The 14152-nt window shown below is 43.1% G+C and overlaps 1 protein-coding gene across 2 annotated transcripts in view; it reads left to right on the top strand.

The window, feature by feature from the left end:
• The window catches only part of GAB1 (GRB2 associated binding protein 1), a gene marked incomplete at both ends in the record, with an annotated part of 130265 nt that overhangs the window by 74401 nt on the left and 41712 nt on the right, over nt 1-14152 (top strand). For both annotated transcript variants that reach the window (XM_080697882.1, XM_080697883.1), the window contains one exon: nt 12091-12385. In XM_080697882.1, the coding sequence (XP_080554008.1) occupies nt 12091-12385 (295 nt within the window). The remainder of the gene's footprint in view (nt 1-12090; nt 12386-14152) is intronic.

Below are 14152 nucleotides of genomic sequence, written 5' to 3' on the forward strand. Positions count from 1 at the left end.
AGGGGTGTCTTACCTCTGAGCTACACCCCCAGCCCTGTGTGTGTTCCTGTGTGTGTTACTGGGGATGGAACCCAGGGGCATTTTACCTCTGAGCTACACCCTCAGCCCTATTTTTTATTTTTTTATTTTATTTTATTTTATTTTGTTGATACTGGGGTTCCTAGAAGCCCTTTTACCTCCGGGCTACACTCCCAGACCTATTTTTACATTTTTTAAATTTGGAAACAGGGTCTCCTAAGCCAGCATGCGCGACTGGCTTCGAACCTGCGCGATCCTCCTGTCTCTGCCTCCCAAGCGCGGGGATTACAAGCGTGCACCACCATGCCCGGCATTATTCTTTATTTTTTTTGAAACAGGATCTCACTAAGTTGCAGAGAGCTTCACTTAGTAGCTGAGGCTGTCTGCGAACCATGATCCTCCAGTCTCAGCCTCCTGAATGCTGGGATTACAAGCGTGCGCCACCGTTGCCTGGCTTATATATTTTTTGAAATAGGGTCTCACTAAGTTGTGGAGGGCCTCACTAAATTGCTGAGGCTGGCTGCAAACCTGCAAACCTTCTTGTCTCAGCTTCCCAAGTCCTGGGATTGATTACAGGTGTCTGCCACCATACCCAGCTGACACTAAGCCCTTTAAGAGCAATAAGATAAGGTCTTAGAAGGAGAAAGCAGCTGTGCAAAGGATTGACGGAAGCGCATGAGGCGAGGACAACGATGGGGGTTTGTATGGGGCGCTGGGGATAACCTGAAGTAGGGGACAGGTGACGGGGGACCCAGCGCTTTCAAGAGAGAGAGTGTCAGTACTCCTTCACACCAGAGTCTGCTACTGCAAGTGGAAAAAGGAGTTCCTTGCTGTGATTTCTCAAAAATGTCAAAAACCATGGGGTCAAAGGGGATCCTGTTCCTTGGCGTCATTTTAATGGTCGTGTGGGACTCCTTTATTTGAATGCATCATATGTATTGGCTCAATTCTGTAATCACCCGTCCTGGTTTACCCAGAATGGGGAGAGAGGTGGTTCCTAGGATATGGATTTTCAACCTGGACAACCCGGGGAAAACAGGAGATACTTGATATTTAGACAGTTTCAGATATTTACTAGTAGAAACAAAACTGGATTGAATATTTTGGTTACCTGGTATTCTGCTACACTTTGCATTTTTCCATAGGTGAGACAATTCTTAGAAATGTGGTGAGTGGTTAAATAACTATGGGTCTGTTTGGAACTCATGATAATGCTCTTTTTTTTTTTTTAATTTATTACAGTTTGGTTGCATTCAGCCAAATCAGTGAGACTCTTCCTGGGCGTTTGCACCACCTCTGCCCTTGCAGGTTCTTAGGGAGACACGCAGAAACCAGCTACCTGCTTGTTCTTAACTAGTTGTGGCTCTCATCCAACTCTCAACCGGCCAGATTACACATAAACTCCAGCTACCCTTTGTCTAGGCCAAGAGCTGCTCTCCCCAGATGGGACAGAGGCTTTGATGCCTCTTTCCTCTGCCCACATCCTGACCTGAGCTCGCCGATTCTTAGTGCACATGATGGAGAGAAAAGAGCAAGAGCCGATGAGCCCCAGGCAGGCCGGCTTTCCTCCTGGTGCACGCTAAGCTTATACTGACCACCTCGGGCCTCACCAGCTCACGCAGAAAGGGTCATGTTTCTCCTGGACCAACTCCCAGCCAGGACCGTGTCTGTCTTCAGCATCCTCCTGGTCAGGTTAAGCCTGGAAAACCCCACAGTTAGAATGTGGACATAGCCCCACAACTGGGATTATGTCGAGAGAAATGGAATAGTACTTAGCAGCAAAAATACATGCGACCTACCCCACGATGATGCATCAAGGGACAGTGCCATGGGGTGATCTGCTTTCCTGTGGAACGTTGGTGACTCAGTTTCCCCAGTTGGGGTCCAAGGCGCACCAGCCTCAAACCAAACTTTTCTTTGTATTAAGAAGTATTAAACCTGGACCTGGTGGTACACACCTGTAATAAATGCAGGAGATGATGGGTAGTTTAGTTACTCTCATCTGAGCATTATACATTGCATGGATGTATTGAAACATCACAGTATGCCCCATAAATATATACAATCACTATGTGTCCACTAAAAATCAAAATAAAGCCTGATAGCCGGGTGTGGTGGCGCAAGTTTATAATTCCAGCATTTGGGAGGCTGAGACAGGAGGATCGCAGGTTACAGACAGCCTCAGCTACTTAAGCCATTTGCAACTCAGATCCTGTTTCCAAATAAAGAATAAAAAATAGGGCTGAAGGTGTAGCTCGGAGGTAGAATGCCCCTGAGGTCTATCCCCAGTACCACAAAAATAAAATAAAATAAGAAAAATAAAGCCTGGTGCGATAGCACATGTCTATAATCTTAGGACTTGGGAGGCTGAGACAGGAATATCGCAGGTTCATAGCCAGCCTCAGCAACTTAGGAGACCCTGTTTCCAAATTAAAAAATAAAATAGGGCTGGGGGTGTAGCTGGAAGGTAAAATGGCCCTGAATTCAATCCCCAGCACCACACACACACCCCCAAAATGTATTAAAGTGAAGTCCTGATTCAGGGGGTTTTCACCTGGCTTCAGGGGTTCTGCAAACCGTTGAAACTTTTTCTAGGAAAAATTTTGCTGTTAAGCAGTCCATAGCGTGGATAAGGTATAAGAACTACTTCATGGATATTAAGTGCTAAGGTGATTTTGTCAGTGCCGTGCACTTTGTTCTATGTAGAATTTAGGGCCAGGCCTCGAGGTCTCATCAGTTTAACAGTGATGACAAGTGTATTATAATACACTAGTGCTGATCATTTCAAATCCCTGAAATCACACCCCACACACACACCTAACTACTGTAGTGTTGGAGCTCAATTTGGTTTTGTTTTTCAGGCTTTCTTTTTTTTTATTATTGAACTTTGAAATCATGTCATTTCTAGCTCCTTGGCTTTCGTCCAGGCAATGGATGTAGATTCTGATATTTAACGAGTTTACGGACGGCAGAGAGCCGGGATCTAGGCATTGTTCTGTATTATTTTCAGTCCAGTCTTTTGTTTATATTACTAAGCTAAAGTTAGCACAGATAGCATTAGGCTAGAAAATGGTGACAGTGGTTTGAAAACAGGAAATTTTAGGCTTGTGTGGGGGGAGAGGGGGGACAGATGACCAAACTGATGGAGGCAGTGGAGTGGAAACTTCCACTCAGCCTGTTTTTTCCTTATTTTGCTCTCTGAGAAAAGGCTGGTGCTTCCTGGAAAACAACGCAAGTATTTTAAAGCACCCAACCTTCTTTTGTCCCCACTTCATGGCTAATTTGTTTTTCTTTATTTTATTTACTCTACTGGTATTTTGTAGAAATTTATTATTTTTTAAGAAAGTAATTCCCAAGGTGCTTCTAAAGATATTTAGATATCTAAATGTGATTATAAACTGATACGGCTTTCTAAAAAAAATTAGAACAATAGAAATGTTACAGCCACTGCACTTCAGGGGAAGAGAAGAAATGTGTTCCTCTATTTTAAGTGTTCCCAACTTTCCTTGTTTGTTTGTTTTTAACCCCCAAAGTCCCCATCTTTAAAACAAAGTCATTATATTTTGCTTGTCTAAGCTGCTTCCTGACTGAGACTCATTCCAGATGTATCCTGGAATTCTATATTTAAAAGAAAGGTTGCATTCATTCACTGATTACAGAGGAATAAGAAAATGGCACTTTTGTACACATATAAACCTTTGTGCTTTGTTTTTTGTGTACACCATTGCTTGATTTTTTCAAATTATTTGACTTTCCTTTTTAGAACATTGTTAGCTATACACTTTTAGGGCATGACAGAATTTTGGAATCCTAAAAGTAGTAAACAGAAGCTCCTTGAAAATCAGACAGCCCCAAAGAATGTAAAATAAAAATGTGAAATTTATCTGGCCTCCCAGCCCCCACTAAATATAGAGTTGCCACAGTAAACAATTTGCTATTTATCTTTTCAGACCTATTCTCTAAGTATAGTCTGTCATATGTGCACAAACAGATAATTATTTCAGACAAATAGAATTATGCCATATGTACAATTCTGCAGCTTGCTTTTTTTCATTTAACAATTATCTTGTGGATATTTTTCATATATAGAGATCTATTTCACTTTATAAGCATTGTGCATAGAGTTCTTGTCCAGTCATTCCTGCATTTATTTAACCCTTACCCTGCTGATGAAATGTACATTAAAAACCTATCTGATAGCTGAGTGTGGTCGCCCAGGCTTGTAATCCCAGTATGTGGGAGGCAGAGACAGGAGGGCCGCAGGTTCGAGGACAGCCTCAGCAAGTAGCGAGACTCATCAGCACAGCAAGACCTTGTTTCAAAATAAAAATAAAGCTCCGAGGTAGAGTGCCCCTGGGTTCAATCCCCAGTGCCAACAAAACACCTGTCTTATTAAAAACTAGCATTTGTGGATTGGGAGTGTAGCTTGGTGGCAGAGAATATGTGTGAGGCCCTGGGGAAAAAAAGAAAAGAAAAAAAAAAAACAGTCCTGAAGCGGAAATGTTTCACTGCGCGTCTTTTCCTACGCTTTCTTGGGATGCTCTAGGGTTAGCAAAAACCCTGCTGCAACTCCAAGGGCAAAAGCGAGCTGGCTCAGGATTGTCCAAATCGCTGCTCTCACTCACTCACTGGGTCCAGGAAAACTACTTCAGTTATTGAGAGAATCAGAAGCAGCTGTCACTTGATCGCAGGCGCGTACGCGAATGGGATTGCTAACGGGCTTCTGAATGTTGCTGCTGGCTTGAAAGCGCAGAAGAGCTCAAACAATCGCTAAGCCGGCAGGTCGAGGGGAGCTTTAAAGAAGAGGACTTGAGCTGCAGGTTTTGAAGGATGAGTAGGAGTTCGCTGGGTGAGGGTGTTTCAAAGCACAAGCAAATGTCAAGCTGCGGAGAAGTGACAGAGCCCTGTGGGCGCCCACCTTGGAACTCTGTGGAGGAGAGGACCGGAGAGGAGGTACACACGCCATGGTATGCCATCCCGCTCCAGGAGTGTCGCTCCAGGAGTCGGGCTTCAGTAACAACGTTAGACTTCTGCTTCCCTTCTCTGCAGTCATTCTGGTGAACAGAAACTTCAAAAGCATCTTATCAAGCCTGCCAGCTCTGACAGTGTGTGAAATACTTTCTCTCAAAAGAAAAAAGGGGGAGGGGTATTAAGGAATGGCCTGGCTTTCAAAGAAAACAGTTCATAAGCATTTGGAAAGTTGGGGAACGTCAAATATCAGCCTGTTCCACTCTGCCCCTCAGGAGGCAAGAGCCACCGTAGGCCCGGGCACCGCATTGATTGATGGCTGGGTGTGGAGGGCGTGGGTGGTTCTGGAGAATGGACTGGGGTTTGAAAGCCGTTCAAAGACATTTGTCAGTAGGATAAATACTATGAGCAAAAAATAGGAAGATCTAGACAGCCCTGGCACAGCAGAAGGTGTTAGAAAAGAAAGAATGAGACGCTGTCGTGACAGGACCCTGGTTTCTCTCGATTCTATTTAAGGAGCAGTGCATTTCTCTTTGGTTGGAACCGAAGTTCTCAGTCTTGGTGGCACATCTTCTGAGCCTTTGAAGCTACCTGTGCCGAGGATGACAACCGCCCCGACACGACGGAGTCTGAATTGAGGCATCATTTTGTTTCTGGGGATTGAACTCAGAGGCATCCTACCTCTGAGCTGTACCCCTGCCCCCCCCCTTTTTTTTTTAATTTTGAAACAAGGTCTAAGTTGCTGAAATTGGCATTGAAATTATAATCCTCCTGTCTCGGCCTCCCAAGTACTAAGATTATAGGCGCGCGCCACCATGCCCAGCTATGAGATCTCATTTTTCTTCTTTTGAAGTAAAGTGTTTGGAATACGTCTGATGTGCAGTCAGGGCTGAGCACACCGGTCTGCCCTGAGCTCTGCTCTTTCTCTGGCCCTTACACTCACATGTTGCCTGTTTCAATAATTAGCGTTTTCGGGAAAGGCACCGGGAAGGGGCTAGGAGCCTTGGCAAGCATTAAACCAAGCACGCGCCCCACCTTTTGTACCACAGAGAACTCAGAAAACAAGGGAGCAACAGTGGAAATGTTTTTTTTTTTTTTAACAACCTATTTTCTATTTAGGCTAATTAGGCATATTTTTCAGAATTGTTAATAATAAAACAACAAGTAATGGTTTGGGACTACTCCTGATTGAAATGTCCCTTCCTACATCTTAATGGCATTCTGTCTGTATTTCCTTGTCAGTATGACCGTACCCACACCCCACAGTGTGCGACAAACATGTTTTCAGACAGAGCTTCAATATCTGTCTTCAGTATAGCCAATTAGTCTAAATGCAGAAAGTACTTAAAAGAACGTTTTTTCTTTCCCCAAAGTGAAGTCCAAAAATACCTTTCGTATTTTGAAACTGTAGAGTTTCAAATACAAGTGAGTTCATTGTTCATACATTTCTGTCCTTCCCTGACCGCTCTCGAAGGGGCTGGCCACATTGCGCTCAAGTCAGCATCTGCCTGATGCACAGATAGCGAAGCACTTCCATACTGCCCTCCGGCTTCCAAGAGTTAGGTATTGCACCTTCGGCAGACATTGACCACACGCCTCCATGGGGCTGGGTAGCAGGAGAAATAAGAAAGGTGGAGCCGGGCGTGGTAGCGCACGCTTGTAATCCCCGCGCTTGGGAGGCGGAGATAGGAGTGTAGCCCGGAGATAGAGGGTTTCCAGGAACCCCAGTACCACCAAAAGAAAGAAAGAAAGAGAGAAAGGTGGAAAGGTCCAGCACCAGCTCTCAGGAAATAGAGGGATGTCTCACAGGCACTAGAGCTGGGGAGAGCTCAGAGCCAGCTCGGGGTGGTACCCAGGAGGGGGCTGAGCCGAAGCCAGGGCGTGGGGTATGCACTCAGGGGCAGCTTGTGTCAGAGCCAGGGGCTGGACAGAGCTGAGGATCAGGGGAGTACAAGCCTTTTGAGGTGTGATTGGAAGGCAGAGAAAGCAAGAAATGACGTTGGGAAGATTGGAAGTAGAGGCTGGGTGTCAGTTGGGAGGCCATGTGTGCCCTGCCAGAGAGTTTGGGCTTAAGCTTCTAGGCAGAGGAAGTCGATAGCAGAGTGTGGCTTTTCTAAGGTACGTCAGCGTGCGGACTTGCTGATGAAGTAGGTTACTACATCAAATTAATTCAACTTAAAAGTTGGAGCAACTACTGCATGTAAGAAATGCCAGCGAAATATATTCACGCCTAAGTTCCCACTTGCAAACCTCCAGACGCGCACGTTCATTGCAGAGTTCATCGTTCCTGCCTGCTCATCACAGAAGTCTAATGGTTCAGATGATTTTTTTTTTTCCACATGGATTTTGCTTAACGTTGCTTTGAGCATTTGTTTTTGAAGGCTTCTAGAAAACTTGTCCTTTCTGCCTGTTACTACTCAGCAGGATTGGCGAGGCCAGTGTGCAGCTCTCTCTGGGGCTACCAAGGCAGCAAGGATTAAAATAGGACAAACTTTAAGAATCCCAGATATTTTCAGATAACAAAGACTGATTTATGCAGGCCCGTTCTGTGCTCCGAGCAAACACAGAGACGCTTTTGTGCTGTGATTAGCAAGGGTGCTGATTTCAGTCCTCTTGTCAGGCATCACGCTTTATTCTGTGGCTGAATTGTGCTTTGTACCATAATCCAGAGAACCATTGTATCTGCCTTATTAAAGTGTGTAGTTTATGTAATCGCTTTTGTTTTCCAGTTACGCCGGTGCCAGATTCAATGAGAGTGACTCATTTTGAGACCGAGACGTTCACATTGGTACCCAAGTTAAAAAATAAATAATAAGTAGCAGGTGCTGCTTGGCGAGAGTTCCCTGTCTTAATGTGGTCACTTCCTGCCGCAAGGATTCTCGTCTTGTGCAATGTCGCCTCGGTCCCAGTAGCCCCTCGCTCGGTAGATCTAGTGATTGCTACTTATGTCCTGGCTATTTTAGTTGCTAAGGGCTTTTATGAACATTAATAAAAGTGTGATCTCAACAAGGAGGCAGAGGAATGGGTGAGCGAAGCCACGGTTAGCCGAAGTGCGAAGGCGACACACGCGTAGCTAAAGGACACCTTCCATTCGCCTCTGTTTTTGTTCTTGTCTCAGAGCGTCGTAGCTGTGCTCCCCATGTGTCTGCTCCTGGAGCTCTTTCTCTCAAGTGTGAGAGGTTTGGAAAGTGTTTCTTTTTATTAAAGGCCCAGACAGTGAATTGAGTAGTCTCTAAAATTTAAAAAAATGTATTCCCTTCAGGGGGTTTTACGTGTTCGTCCCACCAATGTTTCTACTTGTTTTGTTTTACAGACATTTCTATGTACTGTGCAGCCAGTGTGTTGGGTGTGTTGACAGATAAAGGCAGACACGGCCATTATCTTCTTGGACCTTGCAGTCTGCTTAGGGATTAGATGCTAAACAAATAGATAAAAAGAAAATTTGCATTACAGACTTTTATAAATACTGCATAGTAGTAGTAGTAGAATCTTTGTAATACTACATAGTCAAGCAGTACAGTCTTACAACTACACCCAGGATGGTTAGGTCGAGGGTCGTCAAGGAAGAAAAGGCCCTCGGGTTGGAGTTGCCCAGGCAAAGACTAGGGGAAAGAATATAATGGATTCGGGGAACAGCATGTGCGGAGTCTCTGAAGCAGGAAAGAGTTTGACTTCCTATAACCCATATTATCAAAAAAGAGAAGTGACAATTAAGAGAGAAAAGACTGAAAATTGCATCTAAAAGATTGTATAAGAGCCGTGCAAGCACAGCCGTGTGACACTCCTTGGTGTGGGCAGGTGACTCTTCACACAGCTCACCAGCCTCTGAGATCCTCACTGAAATGCAAGAGAGAAATTGATGCCTCTGCTACTTAGTCGGAACCATCAGGGGATGGAGGAATTATGTTCGATGAATTATGTAGTAAGGCATTTTAGAAAGATTTCTCTGCAAGACATTAAAGTTTTAGAAAGTTAATTCTGTATTTAATGAGAGAGCCTCCGCTATCTCGAGAAATCACTCACCAAAAGAGGATTTCTTAATGGCCCCCGGAAAACAACATAATACTGTTTTCGTTTCCCTTCTCATTACGTTTTCAAACTTACTGCTTGATAAATGTGTTAGTTAGCTTTCCATTGCCGTGACAGAATACCTGAGGTAAACGTAAAGAAAGAATTATTTGGTGGGAGGTCATGGCAGAGGAGAGCTGCTCCGCTCATGGCCGTCAGGAAGCAGAAGGGGCAGAGCTGGGTCGGGATAGAATCTTCCCGGGCATGTCACAGTGACCTGATTCTTCCAACAAGGCCCACTCCCCATACTTTCCATCACCTCCCAGCAGTCCATTCAATTATGAGCCCTTCAACGGATTAATCCAGCGATCATATCAGAGGCTCATGACCCAGTCGCTTCCCCAGAGGCCCACCTCTGAGCCCTGAGTGTGTTGGGGATCAAGCCATTTGCACATGAGCCTTGGTGGGGACGGGGGGCAGGTCCAGCAGTATCTGTGGCTACCTCATTCTACTCAGAGATGATTCTCATTTATCTTGATGTAAACAGATAGAGATGAAATGAATGGACTTTTACAGCCCAGTGCCAAATTCATGTGAGTTTAGCATGTTGTGACTTTTTAATATTATTTAAAAGTATGTCTAGAACTCTGCCTTCCCCTTCTAGATACCAATTCTGTATTTTTTCCTTTGAGCTGCAAGTCAGATTAAGAAGTTATTTTGAAATACTGGCATTATTAAAGAAACACATAATTTCTTAGGCCTTTGTGGTTTTTCTAATAAATTTCTTGTAAAGGGATTGTATAAGTTCTTCCATTAAGGACTTCTTGTCCACTTAGCAATATCTCTGCAGATGTTTTGCCAAGGTTGCTATGTTTACAGTATTTTCACATATATTAAAATTTTTTTCACAATTAGTAAACACCTTTACTGTGGGAATTATAAGTTCAAAACTTGTCTTTCTTTGCATAACTACCTAGCACTATATTTTTAAATAATTTGTTGAATACTTCATTGATTTTCTTTTAATGTATCTAAATTTTCTTAATGGATATATTTTTAAATTTCAAAATATTAAGCCTCAGGTTGTTAGCCAGATTATTTTGGTTATCAATTGTGAAAATTATTAAATACTAAATGGTTTGGTTTATGAATTGTGTAGATTCATTTCTTTTCATTTTCTCTGTCTCTGCCTCAGACCTTTGTCCTGGCTTCCTAGCCACCACTAGAGAACAACTAAAAATTAGTTCATACCCGATTTTAACATAAAATTTGGTGGGGAAGAAGGCTAAGACTAAACACCTGCCCAAGAAGTGTATATTAATGTTAGTTACTCCTCATCTTTTTTTCTTTCTCCCATGTAATTTTTCAGAATAAGATGAAGCCATTTTTTTAAGTTGGTACTACAATGCCTTTTGTATACCTACATTTTGCCAAATTTTATGAAACATAAAACACATAGAAAACCTATCACATGATGCCGTATTGCTTTTGATGAATTTAAACTTAGAAGATATTTTCTTATAAATGGTGATGCCTACATAAATGAAGACACAGAAACACTATGATGGGGGGAATTGTCCTCTGTTTCCAGCACTGACGTGAGCATTCTGGGTCTGACTGCTGTCACGATCCCAGGTTATCACTGGACAAGAGGCCTGTAGTCTCTGGTTAAAATTCTCCAAAACTAGAGGATCGAGGCCTTGTGAGCAGTGTTCAGTCATGAGCACCGGGTGGATTGAACAGTGAGACATGCAGCTCCATGGGGTCCACTGGAGGCCCCGTTCCTTAAACCGTCTACTTCCAGGGTGTCCTCTCTGGGGGATCCTACCTCTCATGTTCTGTTAAGAGTGTAGAATGTCTATTAGTAGATGACTGGAATGTGCTGAAATAGGGCTTTTGAAAGCATTGACAGACTGCTCCTGAAAATGGACCTGCAGGAGAAGTAAGGCTGGCTTTTATTTCTAGGCACGGATGTTGCAGTTAAAGACGGATGAAGAAGAGACAGTCGTTTGGTTCTGCTTTATTTTATGAACATAGGGTTTAGAGAGGGTGAAGTAAAAGAATTTTAGTGTTTTTTAGGCATAGTATGTAACTTAAAACAATTTAAAAACCAACAACTTGTAGGGGGAGACTGTAGATAGTATAGGTCCAGACTGCCAATATATGATTGATGGGTAAAGAAAGACTAAAAACAGTTGTATCCCGTACTCCAGAAAACAGGTCTTCTCTGTGTAGTGTTAGAACAACAGACTGGGCAAAAGAGACAGCCCATTGCTTTCTTTCCAGGCAAAGAGCCAGGGAAGCTTCTAAACCCATTTTTTTCCTCCTCCCCCCCCCTCACACACACACACACACACACACACACACACACACACACGGGGGGGGGGTATCCTATAGTTTAAAAAACTGTTGGAGTCTTCTAAAGAGGCACCTTTATGTGTATTTTTTATGATGTGATACTAAGGCATGAAAGTAATTACTTTAAAAAGTTATGGCATAATATATATATAACATAGAGCTTACCACTTCAACTCTTCTTAAGTATAAAGTTACTTAAGAACATTCATATGACTGGATAATATGACCTCCATCTTCCTCACCTGAAACTCTGACCCCATTAAACACTCACTCGCCAGTCCCCTCCCCACATCCCCGGGCAGCTGCTGTTCTGCCCTCCGTCTCCGTGGATTTGACCACTCGAAGTCCCTCAGATAAGTGGAATCTCATCAGTCTTCCTCCTTTGGCACCTGGCGTATTTAACGTAGCACAGCGTCCAACTTTATTCTACTGCATGCTAATGTCCATCTTCTCCCAGCACCATTTGTTGAAGGCATTGTATTTTTTATATTTTGTAAAAACCAAGCCTGGACGGTATATCACAAAAGAACTGAGAGAAGATATTAAATATGTACGTCATTAAGTTAATTTCAGACATTGAAAAGCTTTGCTGTTCAGAGTAGGAGGTCATCGTATGGAAACAAGAAAATTACGACTCTTTCTGGACCACGCATTTATAAGATTGGTTTAATAAATGCGACCTCCTTGGGATAAAATTCTCCCCAATTAACACTAAGTGGGCATTTTGTTTTCTCCTAGGCATGGAAGAGGAGATGGTTTGTGTTACGCAGTGGGCGTCTGACTGGAGATCCAGATGTCTTGGAATATTACAAAAATGATCACGCCAAGAAGCCTATTCGTATTATTGATTTAAATTTATGTCAGCAAGTCGACGCTGGATTGACGTTTAACAAGAAGGAGTTTGAAAACAGCTACATTTTTGACATCAACACTATTGACCGGATTTTCTACTTGGTAGCAGACAGCGAAGAGGAGATGAATAAGTGGGTCCGCTGTATTTGTGACATCTGCGGGTTTAATCCTACAGAAGAAGGTCAGTGCAATATTTCATTATTCACCTTGGGTTTTCCTTTTCTCCTACCTTCTACAAATGTCATAAAATTCCTTGTTATTTCAACTATGCATTTTTTTTTATATATATAGTACTGGGGATAGAACTATGGGCATTCTGTCCCTGAGCTACAGCCCCAGTTCTTTTTATTATTATTATGATTATTATTTTGAAACACGGTCTCACTAAGTTGCAGATGCCCTCACTGAGCTGCTGAGGCTGTCCTCGAACCTTTGATCCTCCTGTCTCAGCCTCCCAAGTACTGGGATTACAGGTGTGTGCCACCACGCCCAGCATCAGCTCCGCATAGTAATGTTTCATTTTATGATAGGAACTTGGCATTTGGGAAATGGCCCTGAACTCTAATCAGTGTGGAGGGAAACTTTTTATAGGTTTTAGAAAGAGAGAAACTTAACCATTGTGTGGCGGTGTGTGAATAATTGTCCCAAGAAAAAAGGTGACAAGAGGACGTATTTAAGAACATTTACGGAGTTTTGGCACAGATAGTAAGTTGAACCATTTAGCGCTCACTGTTGATATTTGACTATTTTTTTACCTATTAAAAATGTCAACTCTTGTGTTTAAATCCAGTTTATTTATTTATTTATTTATTTACTTATTTGGTGGCACTGGGATTGAACTCAGGGGTGCTCTCCCACTGAGCAACACCTCCACCTCCTTTTTAATTTTATTATTATTATTATTATTATTATTATTATTATTATTTGCAGTGCTAGGGATGGAACCGAGGGACATTCTATCTCTGAGCTACATCCCCTGCCCTATTTTTTTTGTTGTTGTTGTTATTCTTTTATTTTAAAACAGGGTCTCACTGAGTTGCAAAGGGCCTCACTAAGTAGTTGAGGCTGTCTGAGAACCTCAATCCTCCTATCTCAGCCTCTCAAATGCTGGGATTACAAGCGTGTGCCACCACGCCCAGCTTCCAGCTCCCTTTTTATTTATTTTTTATTAATTATTATTATTTTTTTTTCCTGCGGCATTAGGGATGGAACCCAGAGACATTCTCCCTTCAAGCTGCATCCCCGGCCCTATTTTTTATTCTTTATTTTTCAGAGGGTCTGACTGAGTTGCAAAGGGCCTCGCTGTTTTCATTTTGGAGCCGAGTCTCACTAAGTAGCCCATGCTGGCTTAGAACCCGCTGTCCTCCTGTCTCTGCCTTCCAAGTGCTGGGGTTATATGCTTGTGTCAACGTGCCCAGCTTAATCCAACTCTTCAGACGTTGTTAAAAAAGCCTCTTGTGATTTTGAAGTTCTGGAATAGGTGAAAGGCAAATGAGAATCAGTCACAAAACACAATGAAAAGTACCGAACAAATGAATTCTACTGAGCAGAGGCTCTAAAAGGAGGTTTGGGTAAGAGGGAACAGAGAAAAACTCTGGAGGAAGGAGCCAACTTACAGACTGTAGACTTTTAAAGGCTGTAGTATTTCCATACGAATGAAAGGGAGGTTGCAGAGCTTTCCAGGTGGAAGGAACCGAAGAATGGACGCCTAGGTGGAATAGAATTTCACTTGACCAGAGCAGAAGGCTGTGAGTGAGAGGCTGCTCACAGGTCTCCAAGAAGGAACGCAGGTGTGGGATGACTGAGCGGAGGTGGGCGGCCTCTAGAGGAATTCTGCAAGTGGCATTCTCTTCCTTTTTGAAAATACACTCAAAGCCTGGGTAAGGGACTTTAATACAGATTTATGGAGAACCAAGAGTCAGAAATAAAAGCAAACTGAGGTCTTTTA

This window comes from Muscardinus avellanarius (genome assembly GCF_963383645.1).
Source record: "Muscardinus avellanarius genome assembly, chromosome: 6".
Taxonomy (NCBI): Eukaryota; Metazoa; Chordata; class Mammalia; order Rodentia; family Gliridae; genus Muscardinus; species Muscardinus avellanarius.